General features: G+C 46.7%; 1 protein-coding gene across 5 annotated transcripts in view; it reads right to left on the reverse strand.

The window, feature by feature from the left end:
* The window catches only part of ZDHHC3 (zinc finger DHHC-type containing 3), a 58,188-nt gene that overhangs the window by 30,381 nt on the left and 12,094 nt on the right, over positions 1-15,713 (reverse strand). For all 5 annotated transcript variants that reach the window (XM_023515905.1, XM_023515903.1, XM_023515904.1 and 2 more), the window contains exon 2: positions 9,532-9,861. In XM_023515905.1, the coding sequence (XP_023371673.1) occupies positions 9,532-9,837 (306 nt within the window). In that variant the 5' untranslated portion in view covers positions 9,838-9,861. The remainder of the gene's footprint in view (positions 1-9,531; positions 9,862-15,713) is intronic.

Below are 15,713 nucleotides of genomic sequence, written 5' to 3' on the forward strand. Positions count from 1 at the left end.
GGGCCCAGGTCTGGAGGTCTTCATAAAGGTAAGGCAGAGCCCAGATCACACAGCATGAGTGGATTTCCAAGGGGGCCTGGGAAGGACACTGATCTAGGCAGAGGAAAAGGTCTCCTAAAAGCCCACAGCATCTTATTTTTCATTCTTTTTAATTTAAAAAGTAATTTGGTTTTGGCAAATGCATGACCTTTTGTAGATCCTGAAACTACCACACCACAATTGAAGTCACTACTGTCATATGCACAAGAGAAAATGTGCAAAGGGACATCATTTACCCCAAGGATATGAAGCAGTCTGGCTAAATTTTCCTAAATGAAAGCCCAGGTTGTTTTCATTCAGGCCTGGTGTTTGAGAAGGTCCCAGTCACCAGAATTTGCTGTAAGCCCCAATGACCCCATGTAAAGAGCTACAAGAGGAAACCCCTAAACCAGTGGTTATCAACCTATGAGTCGTGACCCACAGCAACTGTATTAAAGGGCCATGGCATTAGGAAGGTTGAGAACCACTGCCCTAAACTGTAAAGGGCAGTCAGAGCTCTCATGTGGTATTCTCATCATTGCCTTATTCCAAACCATGATTAGAGACATCATTTAGCAGCTGAGCCTTTCTAAAAGTGTGCCCTTCTGGTGTGACTCTATTTGTATAAACCTGGAAGGCCTATCCCCATCCAGGACAGGCCCCACCTGCCCAGCCACCTGGCCCATCTTTCAGAGCCAGAGAGCAGCTGGGCCAGCCTGGAGACTGAGGAGTCTGTGACACAGGAGCTTTCCAGGCTCTGCCTCAGGCAACTTTTTTCCCTCCCTCCCTCCCTCTCTCTTTCCCTACATCCCTTCTCTCTCTTTCTTTCTTTTGAATATCATGCTCTTCCAGGCTTGTCTCCACAGGTAAGGAACTTTGTTCTGTACAATTCCGGATAGATGGCAGGGGCTGGAAGGCCTGTTAAGACATTTTTGCCACTGCTGTCCCACTTGCACTACCGAGACACACCTACCCCTCTCATTCTTAGACACTTCACAGGGATGTCTTAAGGATTCCACATTACTACAGCCTGGCAGATCCAATGTCTTGATTTTTTTCCTCCCTCATTTCTTTTTTTTTGAGACAGAGTCTCACTATGTCACCCTGGGTAGAGTGCCTTGGCGTCACAGCTCACAGCAACCTCAAACTCTTCGGTTCAAGTGATTCTCTTGCCTCAGCCTCCCAAGTAGCTGGGACTACAGGCACCCTCCACAACGCCTCGCTATTTTCTCCCTTATTTCCAAAGTAATACTTGTTCATGATTTTTAAGAAGGAAAATATAGGTGAAAAACTAAAAAAGGAAAAATTCACTCTTTGATCACCCAAGATTAAGTACTACTAACATTTTGAAGTATATTCTCTTTGAACACAGAAAGTCAGAAACATAAAAAAAAAAAAATCATATAGCTACCACTGTGTATATTTGGCCCATAGTGGAATAAATTATATATAGTTTAAAAGAAGTATGTAGAAGCTGTGAAAGTGTGTCTGCTGTGGTCGGGCAGAGCTTTTTCTTTCCAGCCTCTGCACAGAGCTCTGAGTTCCTAGCAGGGAGGGAAGGTAATGTGTTTGTGTGTGTGTTTGGGTGGTAGGGGTAGGGTATGATGTGATGCCACCAACCATTCTCCTTAGTGGCTAGCCCACAATTCTAGTAACCACCTCAACCTTTTCTATTTCAGAGACTATTGAGCTGCTGGAATTAAATGCCCTTCATACTTCTTACCTCCCTGGACTCACCAGTCCCACTGCCTTGGGGGATTAGGCTCCCAGCTGACCCTGGCTCTCAGGGACCCCTTATTATTACCTCTGAGCTTAGCCCTGTGTTCTCAGCCAACCCCACACCTTCCCCCCGCTTCGTAGCTAAGCTTCTTGATGCCCTCCGTGCTTGATGTCTCTGTTCACCTTTCGCCTACTCTTTAGTCCACTGCTTTCTGGCACTGACCCCTCCATACCAGGGAACGATTCTCACCACTGAGCAATTCCCAAAGGCCTTGGCTATATCCAAAGGCCAACTCTCAGCCCTCATCTTTCCTTGGAGCCACCTGACCAGTCCCTTCTCCCTGTCTGGGGGGCTGTACCTTCCCCCTGCTTGTGAAATCACCCATCCAGCATTCCTCAGGGCTCCACCCACAGCCTGATTCCCTGCTCATTCTGCACTCCCTACTGGACAATCTTTCCTACAATCCATACTTCCTCTATCATCTCCCAGTGATGATGCTCAAATCACTAGTTCCAATTTTGACCTCCTCTGCATCTTCAAGAGGCATCATGCATGCACAGCTAAAACTGAACACACTCCTTTCTCCCTATACTGTCACCCCAATTCTCTTTCCTTGCCTGTGGCGCATCCATCTATCTTGTCATCAAAGTGGAAATCCAGTAGTCACCTCCAATTCTAAGCCTCTGCCCCACACCTTACCCACTCCCCCAGGTCAATCCTGCCCAAACTACACCTAGAATCCTATGTGTGTGGCTCTCCCTGCCACACTGCTGTCATGACTGAGTCCAGACTATCAGAGAATCTCCCAGACCTTCCTGCTCTAGTCTCTCCCTGGCAACCTGTGGCCCTACCTCTATCCTTTCTCCCCACTAATTTCCAGAGTTTACCTTCTTAAATGTGAATCTGATCACATACTCCCCTGGCCTAAAAGCCTTCCATTGCTCCCTAGAGGCTGTGAACTTGGGCAGGGCTTACAAGGCCACCACAACCCAGCCCTGGGCCACCAATTCAATGTTGTCTCCCTCTCTACACAGTCTCTTCCTGTGGTTGACCTAGAGTTTCCCAAAGGCACCATAGGCTCTAAGATTTCCTTTCTGCCCTCCAGTGCCCCGTGTTACCATCACCCCAATCTACCCTCCCTTCCCGCCTGCCAGGCACCACCTTGCCTCTCGTAACCAAATCAAAACAAACCTAAAGATCATCCCTTCTGCCTTCTCTCTTATGGCCCCAGGCCACACCCATGGTAGAAACCATCATCACTTGGCCTTTGTGCTACCACAGCTCGTATGAGTATTAGAACACGTATCATTTAATTACATACTATCTTCTCTACGTGACTGTAAATTCCGTGAGCACAGACAATGTCCGTCAACTTGTAGCCCAGTAAATTGCCCAGGGCCTGGCACGAAGAATGTATTTAATAAAGCCCACACTGAATAATAATTATACAACATTTATTGAGTGCTTATATGCCAGGCACAGTGCAAAAGGCTTTATGACAGAACTGTATTTTGTCAGTTAATTCTGACAATAAATCTATGCGGCAAAGACTATGATATTCCTCATTTTATAGATGAGGTAACGAAAGCATGGAAGTCAAGTGACTTCCCAAGATAACATAGCTGAGAAGTGGCAGAACTAGGAGTCAGACCCAGGCAATTTAAATCTGGACCCTGTGCCACTACCAGAGGATGAACATGTATTTGTCAGGTGCTTCTATTAAGTGACTTAGAGAAGACTTTTTTATTTTTATGCCTTAAAGCCACAGTATCATTCATTCTACTGCCAACCATTATGTCAGCACACTAATATTAAGAATGAAATAGTCCTAGGATAATACACCTTGTTCCAGTAAGTATCTAGGACAAAAACGAGTGTAAAAAGGACACAGTGGAAAGCAGTGAAAACAGGTTCTAGAAAATTGCCTATGATTTTAAGGATTCAACATTTCCCATCCACTTCAAGCAACAACAATGAAAATTATTTTAGGACCATGAGATTAAGGCCTGTGTGCGTGTGACACTCTTCCCTTTAATAATTCTCCCAGGAGCATAGAGCACTGCTCTAGGTGCATGGCCTCTAAGGAGCCTAGTGACCAACCGTAGGCCTGCATCACAGGACCATCTGTCTCCTCCACAGAAAAGTAGGAGGTATGTGGTCCACAAATGGGTCACTTTCTCTGGAGGCAGAAAGATTTTACTATTGGAAAATAAGTTGCTCAGTGGCAGATGTGAGGAGTTGCCTGGCAGGAAGGAGAATGCAGCAAACTATCCAAATGGACCCTGGGGCAACTCCCCTTACCTGTTCCAGGCACGGTGCCAATAACTTAGGGCAAGATGGGTGAGGACTTTCTCTGGGTGCACCTGCACTCAGCCTATCACAGGAGGACCCACGTGCTATACTTCCCCTGTCCCTCCTGCCCCTGGGGACTGACATCGTGCCAACTGGTTCTGCATACAGCACATGCTCAGTAAGGCTGTGAAAGAGACTCCAGGAGGGAATACCAGCTACAAATTTGAAGAGAGCCCCAACATTTCCACTGGTGCTTTTTGGCAGCTGAAACTAAAATCAGTGGCTGAAGTGGTCTGAGACTGTCATGGCAGTCTTTTATAGAGAGGTGTTCACAGGGTGAAACTCCAAGGGAGGGGACGGTGGCAGTCAGACAGATGAATTTTCTTTCTCTTAACAATGTGGTTAAGTTGAATGGATTTACAGTCATATGCCACATAATGTCTGGGTCAAAGATGGACTGCATGTAAGATCACACCGCGTTTTTACTATACCTTTTCCGTGTTTAGATGCACTGTGTCACAGCTGCCTGCAGGGTTCAGCACAGCAGCATGCTGGGTTGGTTCGTAGCCTCGCTGTGCAGGGCTAGCTGGGTGTGCCTAAGTACACTCTGTGGTGCTGCACAAGGATGGACACAGTGATGAAATCACACAACAATGCATTTCTTACAATGTGTCGCCATCATGAAGCAACACATGACTCAGATTTGGGCCAAAGAAAGGAGGGGTAAAAATATGCTGATCGTAAGGGTTTATACAATTGCTGTGATTGTGTAACTCTTGGCTTTGAGCTTCCTGGCAGCCAGGACAAAAAGAAACAAGCTATGTCTGTCGGCAGTAAGCATCTTCTCAGAAACACACGCATTGTCCCGGATCTATAATTTAAAGGGAATCTCCTCAGGATTCCTGAAGGAATTCAAAGGATAAGAATGAAAAAGTAGTTGGAAAATAAAAGGTGGTGAACTAGGAATGGGAGAAAAGAGAGACAAAGGTTTCAGAGGCCAGGTTATCTTCAGGAAGCTGCCTCCTTGGGGCAAGTGGAACCACTCTAGATCTCTAGATGTTTGAAGTGTTTCAGGAACACAGAAAGCTCCTTTAATGCTATTACGCAACCTTGGAGTGGGCAAGGAGAGGGTATCACGAGAGCAACACCAGTGTGACTCACTCCTGCCCACAATGCCTCCCGCCCAGCTTTCCCAGCCACAGACCTGCTCCTCTGTCCATTTGTCCTCCTCCCTCTGTTTATAGGCTCCAAGGTGGCCGCTTACATATTTGCCAGTCATTTCTCTCTTCCTTTTCTGCTCAAGTTCTCTGTGGACCCATCCACTGCTGCACTGGAGTAAAGAGCTGCCAAGTTATTTACTTATACACAGACGGCTGTGGTGGTTGCGAGTGTTCTGATTTTACATTTGGAGTAAGAATTTCCAAGCTGGAAGTGGCACAGTAACTATTGCAGGGAAATTACAAAAGTTTTTTTTTTTTTAAACTAGTAATGCTAGTGAAACAAAATGATACATAATGTGCACAGTTAAAAACCTTTGGATGTAAGTTCTGAAAAATATGTGCAACATAAGTTCTTAAGATACAGAACATAATCCCATTAGGGGACTCCTGAGAACCTTGCAGCAACTCCTGTCTACAGACAGACCCCTGCAGTATTAGTGAGGAAGCGCTAACTGATCTGCTTTTCATCTGGGCTCAGACGGGAGCTGGGAGCTCCCACCTCTGCTGCCCCACTTCTCTGTTTTACATCCTGGATTTTGCATAAGATATCATGTGCTGGGGGGTGGGGAGAGGGAGGTGTTGGCATGAAAATCCTGAGAGGGGCCACATTTGTAGGACATGCTTTGAGTTGCTTCCCTTACTAATGATATTTAACACATTCTTCATTTTTTGGCCCAGTTTTCTTCTGGGCTACCAGCAAAATACACCTATGAGAAGCTAACTTGCATTTGGGGTAAGTCTAGAGCTCTCACCCATTTCGCATTGGAAATGGAGCAATATACCACAGCAAGAATCCTGGTCTCCTATATCCACTGTAAGGGCCATACTGTGGAGGTGTGTGGAGAGGCTGTAAGCTTCCATGTGGTGTATAAAAGAATAAATACACTTGAGGGCAGTGAGAATGGCAGGGTAAAGACTCCTCTCCCACTGCCCAACATCCAGTTCCCTGATTTCACGTGCCTCCTATAAACTGAGAACCTCTACATTCCACTCACGGATCTGGACTTCCTCCACCAGCTCTAGACCGGCTATCTACTGCCCTCCTAGCATCTCTGCTTGCATGTAATACAGGGGTACTTTGGCCAGAACACAAGCCTCTAAAATTCATTCCTCCCCAGACCTTCCCACCCAATAAGAGGCACTTGCAATCACGCAGCTGCTCCTGCCAAGACTCTAGAAGGCACACTCTGTGATGACGCTCTGTTCTGTCAGCTTTCTGACAGCAGCTCTCAGGCCTGGAAGAACGGGAGAGATATGCATCCCAATACCAGGCTCTTTCCCTTAGGCCAATTACAGTAGATGCTGGGGGGTGGGGCCCAGGCATCAGTACTTTTAAATAGCTCTCCAAGGGAGTCTACAGTACAGTCAGGCTTGAGAACTAGTGGCCTAAGTGAGTCTAAAGCCAACAACAGCGTCTCTTGGGCTTCACGGATTCTACCTTGTGCGGAGCCATCAGCATATCTTGTCTGGACACCTGCAATACCTCTAGTCTCTCACCACTACTTGTCACTCTTCAAACCTCCATCACAAGCACAAAGCAAACCAGATCACATCCTGCCTCTCTCACGGCTTCCCACCACACTTAGAATAAAAACCAACGACCTCATGAGCCCTACAAAGCCTTGCACAATCTGGCCTCTGAGGCCCTCTCCACCTCTTCTAGCCTCTGTTTCCCCACATTTTTGATAAACCTGGTCTTGTACCCTCCCTCTCTCCCTTTCTTTTTTTTTTGGTTGAGACGGAGTCTCACTCTGCTGCCCTGGGTAGAGTGCTATGGCATCACAGCTCACAGCAACCTCAAACTCCTGGGCTCAGACGATCCTCCTGCTTCAGCCTCTTGAGTAGCTAAAACTATAGCTGCATGCCACCATACCTGGCTAATTTTTATATTTTTAGTAAAGACAGGGTCTTGCTCTTGCTCAGGCTGGTCTTGAACTCCTGAGCTCAAGTGATCCTCCCACCTTGGCCCCCCAGAATGCTAGGATAAAGGGGTGAGCCACCACGCCCAGCCCTTGTCCTGTTTCTTGAACATGCTAGCACATTCCTGTCTCCAGCTGGAAGTGGCACAGTAACTACTGCAGGGAGACTACCCTCCCTGTGACTACTCTCTCCTCTGTCCTTGGATCTTCATTTGCAATTAGGGGTGCAAACCTCCAGCCTTAAGGCCACAAGTGGCCTTCTAGTTTCCTTAAGTGAGGTCTTTTGACTGAATCCAAATTTTACAAAACAGATTCTTTTATCAAGAGGAGTGTGAAAGAGAAAGAGAAAGATTTTCTTGCCTCTTTTGGTGCTTAACAAAGAATAGTCTTGAAATCAGAAGGCTGTAGATTCCCACCCCAGCAAGAGGCCTTCTGGGACTACCTTGATCCACTTGATCTAAACTAGTCCTTCTTCACCCTAAAAAAGTCATTCCATATCACCCAGGTCACATGGTTTTATGAAGTAAAGCACTCTTCAGTTTTCTGAAATACTTCATTCAATCACATCTTCACCGCCTGACCCCACCAGCTTCAGCGGGCAGGGACTGTTGTCTGTCTTGTTCACAGCCATATCTGTTGCCCTGAGAGGAACCTCTCACAGAGTAGGCACTCAATAAGCACAGCTTCTCATCTTATTGCCTCCGAGTGCCACTCCTCACCACTGCCAGAGCAATCCTTATAAAATGACAATGTTGTTTATAATTTGTTTAAAATCCTCAGGGGCTATAGCCTGCCCCTCATCGTCTAACTCCCTCCTCTTTGGCATCCCCATGTACATCATCAATCCCAACCCCTTCTCCTCCTCAGTCCCTACCATTCCAAACAGCTCCTGGCTGCCCAGAGGAGCCACACTCCTGCCTTTCAAAGTCATCGTGCACGCTACTCCCTCTGCCTGTCTTCTTGTCCTCGACGTCCCCTGCTCTGACAAGAACTGGGTTAGGCGTTACCTCCTTCAAGCAGTTACTCCTCCCTGGAGTGGGTAATATCCTCTCTCTTGTTCTCAACCAGCAATCCATGCTTTCTTCTGCCACAGCCCTTATCATACAGGACCATCTTCACCTATATTCTCTAAACAGAGGGCACCTGGCCTGGGGCTTAGGAGACACTAAACCATGAACTGAACAAAATAATGCTTCTGTATCCCCAATAGCAAGAACAGCAGAAGAATTTCTAAGTCCTTAACTTGTTTTCAGAATGGTAACATTGACGTTGCTGGGAAAACTCTTTTACTAACCCTGTGCTTGGGGCACTTAAGTTATACCCTAGTACTTCATTTTCTTCAGGTGATGGCTGTTCCATGATCTTGTAAGCAGGACTAACCTCAGTGTGTTTAGTCTCCCTGGGGCACATGTATGAGAAGAGGTGCTGTCTGGACCAGTTGCTGGTGTGTCATTGAGCTGGGAGAGCTGCCTTCCCTTGGGACAGATTAAAATCCCCCGACCTGAACCAGCAGGAAATGGAGCCCCTGCACGACAGGAATTCAGGACCCCATCGTCATCACTGTGCTCTCCCTGGGGCTCACAGAAAGGAAATGTACACGACCAGTGTTACTGCCACTGGCAGTGCTCTCCCTCTTTAACTTAAACACACACACCCACGCACTGAAACAAGCCACAGGAGGTCTTTATCAAATAACATACTCTCTTGTTTTTCCCGCACAAGAGAATGAACAGGAACAGAGGGTTTAATACCAGGGTGCACAAACACTCAATAGCCACGTGCACAGCGTGGTATATTTAGCTAAGTCATCAAGCAGAACACCACTGCTTTACCCACAGATATTCACCAAGAGGCACTTGCTGCGGCCTGAAACAGGCTTGTCCAGCTTTTCAGGAAAAGATGAACCTCCCCAAGCAAAGTGAAGACCATTTCCGTGCAGATTCCTGGAATTGGATGTGGCTTTAATTTCAAATCCACCTAGTTCAAGCCCTATCTGCATTGGGAAGCCCCATTCCGACCCCGCCCTCCAGCATGCTTTCTACTCTGAAGGTCTGCCCCAGTCTCCAGGGTTATCTGTACTTCTCTAACCAAGCTCCAGGTTTCCCCTAGATCAACTAATATACATGACAATGTACATACAGTGTCATTCGACCAAGTCAGACAGATTGTGGTACAGATGGTGACCCCTCTTCCCTAATCAGAATTTCACAGAACTCTAAACAAGGGGATCCACTTCCCCACCCAGCCCTGGCTCTCCTGTTTCCCAAATTCCTAAGGTCCAGGGGGAGCATGCAGGCTGTGGCCATGCCTGGGCCAGAGGAGGAGAGTGTGGGCTGGTCAAAACAAGCCCAGACATACTCACGGGGTCCGTCAGCATGGCCCGGCAATGGGAAGCCAGGGCCAAGAAGGCCAGCAGGTTGAACACAATTCCGTTGATGATGCTGTACACGTAGTCTCGGGATGGAATCAGCATGACAAAGAGGACCACAAACTCCGCGTAGAGGACCAGAAACCAGGTGACAATGGCACAGGCAATGCCACAGCCATCACGGATAAACCACATGGTTCCCACAGGACCAGGGTAGGGTGGTGGGACACACTTCTCCGGCTGGAGGTATTCTGGTTTCCGCTCAATGTCTCGGAAGTGGTGGGTGGGGATAAGCATCATAAGCTATTCTGTCCATACTGGCATCTGAAAGAGAGAGGAAAGAACCCAGAAACTTGTTATTGTCTTATCATCAAGGAGACTTGACAAAACTACCTTTCCAAAGGGAGCCATGAGTATCTGTGTGCAAACCCCCTGCAAAAAAGCTGCTTAAAATGTGAGCTTTCAAGGCTTCTCAGCCTTTTGGCTAAGATCAAGTATAGTAAAGTTTGAGTTCTCCTCCCTACTCCTGACAGTTAACTTAGCCTTTGTGAAACAGGACCGCTTTGTTCCAGACCTTCTTGGGACAGATAATGAAAAGGGAGCCTCTAAAGGGTAAATGTCCTGCCCAAGGTCAGCCATAGCAGGAGCTGCAAACACTGTATGCCAACGTGGAGGCAGGACTGGAACCCGGGTCTCCTCCATATAGTGCCTCAACAGATAGGTTTTGACTTGAAAGGCAGGGAGGGAGAAGGAGAGTTCAATGAGGTTTTTCCACCATCTGGCTGTGGGTTTTGTGGGCCTCGGTCTCCTCAACCTGAGCACGCACCCACACTGCAGTCCCGGCCACTCTGGTGGGGAACCTGTGGCCTTCTGATTTCAAGATTGTTCTTTCTAAAGTACCAGAGGTGGCAAGGAAAGCTTCCTCTTTCTCTGCTGCACCTTTGCACCCTGTTAATTTTTTGTTATGTAAAATTTGAATTTCGTCAAAAGGCCACAGGTTCCCCACCCCCTCTAGGAAAGACATCCATTCCTTCAGAAATAAGTGCTGAGCAAAGCAGCCTTTCTAACAGCTGCAACTCAAGTCTTTGGGGACAGCAATGAAATAGCTAAGATGACTAGAGTCTATCTGTCCACGGCATGTGTTGTAAGACAAAGAAAGCTCAGAATCCCCTCCTCTTCTCTCTTAGCTTAACCTCTCTGGCCTGCTGCATCACTAAGCAGTTTCCTCATTTAGAAATTGTGCTGGCTCAAGCATCCTACCAAATGTAGGTGCTGTGGGAAAGCCTCCCATAACACAGACTATGACACAGACAAACGATACTTCAGTCTTTTGAGAACTCAAGTAACTATATGGCAGGAGAAATCACTCAAAAGCCCTGAGGCTATGTGTGAAGACTATGGCCCTGAAAGGCAAGGGCAGGCTGAGTTGTGTTGAGTTATCCTATCCTTCCCCCCCCCCCAATTTTCCTTTCCTCCGATGTCCTCACCTCCATCAAAGAAAGAACACCTGGAGTGAACAGAGTACAGTCATGGAAAGTAAGGACGTGTCCATAAAGCTGAAAGGGCAGAGTAGTAACTACTACTCAAAATGACAGGCATTCTAGAATCACAACTTGCACAGACTAATAATGAACAGTGGTCCTTACAGGCTAAAAGGCAGTCAGATGTGTACCACGTACTTGTCCAAAGGAATATCAACTCAACAAATACAGTGACTATCACACAGTGTGTACACGGTACGAGGGAACAAGAGGCCAATACAGAATAACCATCTCAAGCACAGTGAAAGCCTTCATGGTCTATCAACCAGAATTGTCAACAAGGCAATCCTGTGCTCTCTGGAGGACAGTGGCAATTAAGTGCTGCCGACACCCTAGAGGCATTAGAAGATAGGGGTATGCCTTCTGAAGCACCAAACAGAAGGAAAGCAGAAAATCATAGACTAGGGATGGCTGGGACCTGACCTGTGCCCAGTAAATTCTAAAATCCTAATCTGTTTACCCCAAACCAACCAACAAAGCTGATAACCCACAATGATTTAAGAGTTGATGGAAGCTCAACACTTTGAAAGCTTCCAATTGTAAGTATTCTTTTAGATGTTCCTGCTGCCATGCAGATTTGTATGTGTCACCCATGCTTCCAGAATTACTATTTAAGCTGAAAAACCAATGGAGTTTATTTGGACCACAGCCACACCTTTTGGTTATATATTATCTTTGGTGGCTTTTGTATTATATTGGCAAGAGTTCAGCGGTTGTGACTCCTAGGCCCTAAATATTTACTCTCTGGTCTTCCCAGAAAGGCCCGCTAATACCTAGTCCCAAGCAGCTGTTGCCCACCAAATAAACAGAGCCACCATGAATCTGCTTCCCCTCTAGAACAGGCTGGTGTGACAAGATGGTCAGTTACAACTTACCCCACCCCCCTCCCACCTGTGGCAGCATAACTTCTCACTGTCTGCGCCTGAGGGCCATCTCCTCATAACCTATGTATACTATCAAATTGTTCTCTGAATATCATAAATGGCAAGGCTTTCACAAATGGATGTTCAAATAAATTTAGAACAATTATCTTGTTTAAATACTTCCAGTGACTAAATTATGCTAATAGTATATTCAGAGGAGTTGATTGCATTCTGTCCTTTGACAACTGCCCCTTCCTAATTGTACTTATGGCAATAACTTAAATAAACTAGTGTTATGTTTTGTATACTAAATATTACAAGATATGGGTATACCTTCTGAAGGATTAAGCCCTTTCACAAAAGTAAACTTCCCAGGTAACTGTCACTTGTTTTAAGGAACAGACACACTACGATGGTTGACACGCAAATCTCCCTCCCACTCCCAAGACAGGGTCTCCCTCTGTCACCCAGGCTGGAATGTAGTAGGATGATTATAGCTCACTGCAGCCTTGAACTCCTGGGCTTAACTCACCTTTTCACCTCAGCCTCCCAAAGTGCTGGGATTACAGGCATAAGTTACCTTGCCCAGAGGGAAATCTTAATAGAACCACATTTAAGGAAAGGAAGAAATGAAAAGAGGGAAAGAGGGAAAAGAAAAGGACAGGGATCCTTCCTGCCATCTACTTCTGGAATGATTCAGAGTCATTACCAGGAATAGCAATTACTGGAGTGTGTTAGGCGATGCTGTCCTCAGGGGCTACCTGAATTCACTCAGTCTCGGCCTCACCAACTGGTCTGTTCAGACTATAGAATTCCGGCACTTCTGCTGTGTGGTTCTTAGTTTTCCTCCTCCATTCCTGGCTACTGTCATTTCTGTCCCTATAGTCACTAATCCTACCAACATACCCTTTATTTACTATTGCTGATGGGCTACAGGCTAGAAAAGCAAATAAAACATCTTGTTAGATGTATTTATAAAAGGGGACTTATTTTTGTACGAGGCCTTTAGAGAATACCTGCTATGATTCCCCAGCAGACAGTCCTCAAGGGCTGGAAGCCTGCCTTAGTACTATGTTAGCCCAGTGCCTGGTGCAGAGTGGCCACTTAACACATGCTGATTAAAGGAACACATGAGCTTTGTGAGCCCAGGCCACTTCTTGGAGACCTTGTCTCCTTACTTTCAGGGCTTTAGCTGTATTCTCAGTGGTGGAGGGTGTGCACCAAATAGGACCACCCTCCTATTGAGTAGGTGAACTGACCCTTACTCAAGTAGCCAGAATGTTCCATCTTTGAACAATGTGGGACCAAAGAGTATACAGGGCTCTGCTTTCCCATCACCTGCACTGGTAAGTGGGAGTCTGTGATCTGGAAAGGGCCCAGCCAAAGATGCACCTGCCAGAGCCAGGCTCTAAGTGTGAAGTGAAGGGCACGTTCCAGCCCAAAGTTCAGAGTTTCAAAATATCCCAATTAAAACTAAGCAAGACATACTGCTATATAAAGTATATACTTTACTTAGCCCCCAGGCCTCCCCAAAGCAATGGAGGTAGCTTTCCAACAAGGATTTGCTCCTTAAATCAGCCAACTGAAAATCTAAGAGATATGGGGAAAACCCCACTGTGAAACAAACTGTACATGTTCCCTTCACCCTGCCCCTAATAAAAACAACAAACAGGGCAAATATAGCCGCCCTTTCCTTTCCTGTTTTGAATTAGGAAACTCCAATCCTTAGAGTTGAGTGGCGGCTCTTTGCCAAGAGCCCATCTACACATATGAGTTCTGACTTCTGGGGAGCTGGGCAGAAATGGTTGCTAGGCCTCTGTGAAGGCCCTCAAGGAGGATGGTGGGTCCCAGGTCCCCAGTACCACCTGCTGCCAACACATGCCCTCTGAGGGGCAGCCTCCTCCAGCTCCCCCTCCTCACGTCCCTCATCCCTCTCCCAGTTTGCTCTCTAAGGTCTCCCGTCTTCATGGAGCAGCCACTAAATGCAAGGAACTGTGCAGGGTCTCTCACGTGAAGAACGATGAGGACAACAATGCGTGTGTGCTGCTCTGCTCAGGCCCTGCCATTTCCCCTTCTCTGGCTCCTCATATGGTAAAACTAGTCTTATTTGCTTTTTTCTATTAACCTGCAAGTCCCATTTTGTTTAGCTCTGTAACCCAGTATCTAGTATGAATATGTGCTCAAATTAGTAGTTCTTGAATACTAATTGAATAGACCCATAAAACAGATACACCCACAATAATTCTAACGCATAGGCGACTGATGAATTGCACAACAAAGGGGCAAACAGCACACACACATAAACCCAATGCCAAAATCCCCAACGACCCAGAGGTGAGATAAACAGACTTCACCATGCAAAGGAGTCTGGAAGGAGTTGGATCTGGGCAGGGGACAGAGCCCTGTGAAATGTACAGCTTAGACAAAGACAAGAGGGGTGAGTAGGGCTGGCAGGGAAAGTGGTGGTACTGACGGCAGGTTGGGTAGGCAGGATACAGGCCGTTTAGAGCGGAGGCAGGGAGTGATTGGAAATAAAAGCTTTCTAGGTAGGAGAAGGCTGTCCTTTAGAAAGCCTTTTAATTTCATAGTGAGTTGGGATTTCACCCTGGAGGTACTGGTGAGCCATTAAAGCTTCTGAGGAAAGCTGTGAGAGCTACCTCTGTACTGTAGCCAAGGCCACTCTGGCAGTGTGGCAGGTAAGTTAGATGAGAGGGCTAAGTCCAGAGGCCGACAAGCCCTGGAGGCACTAAAGGATTGAGTCTCGTTTAGGGGTATTGAGTCTTCTACAGGTGGCTAATAATTTTCCAAGGAAAGACCCAGAACAATGATCATTTGGTAATTGTAACTATAGGAAATAACTATAGGAATTGTACTTTTCGGACTATAGGTTTTATGGCACCAAAAAAAAAAAAAAAAGCTTTTCTTTTTTTTTTGTAGCCACAGTCTCACTCTGGCGCCCTCATTAGAGGCATTATAGCTCGCAGCAACCTCAAGTTCTTGACAAAAGCGATCCCCTTGCCTTAGTTTCTTTCTATTTTTAGGAGAGACAGGATCTCACTGTAGCTCAGGGTGGTCTTGAACTCCTGAGCTTGAGCAATCCACCCACCTTGGCCTCCTAGAGTGCTGGGATTACAGATGTGAGCCACTGTGTCTGGTCTGGCTCTTTCATATGTTAGTAACCCACATTCAGAGAACTTTTCTTCCCACCTGACATAAAAATGCACTGAAGCCCAGAAAGGCAAAGGAACTAAGCCTGAGGGGTAAGGAAGTCATAGGAGAAATGGAGCCCCAGACTTGGAGCTCTGAAACTCTCTAGAGCTAGCAATCCTAGATACAGTGTGATGTCAAAATGATGATCTGAACTCTCTGGAGGGCAGTGTATGGGGTGTCCCAGGAAATCAGCTCGTCTTCTTTCCTAGAAGCCAAAACCAAGAAATGACTAAAGTGCTAATTTTCTTTTCTTTTCTTTTTTTTTTTCGAGACAGAGCCTCAAGCTGTCACCCCGAGTAGAGTGCTATGGCATCACAGCTCACAGCAACCTCCAACTCCTGGGCTCAAGCGAGTCTCCTGCCTCTGCCTCCCAAGTAGCTGGGACCGCAGGCATCTGCCACAATGCCCGGCTATTTTTTGGTTGCAGCCATCATTGTTGTTTGGCGGGCCCAGGCTGGATTCGAACCCGCCAGCTCAGGTGTATGTGGCTGGCGCTTCAGCTGCTTGAGCCATAGGCGCTGAGCCTAAAGTGCTAATTTTCTAACAACAAAAAAGACGTGCT

This window comes from Otolemur garnettii, unplaced genomic scaffold (genome assembly GCF_000181295.1).
Source record: "Otolemur garnettii isolate 467f Iridium unplaced genomic scaffold, OtoGar3 scaffold00082, whole genome shotgun sequence".
Classification (NCBI taxonomy): Eukaryota; Metazoa; Chordata; class Mammalia; order Primates; family Galagidae; genus Otolemur; species Otolemur garnettii.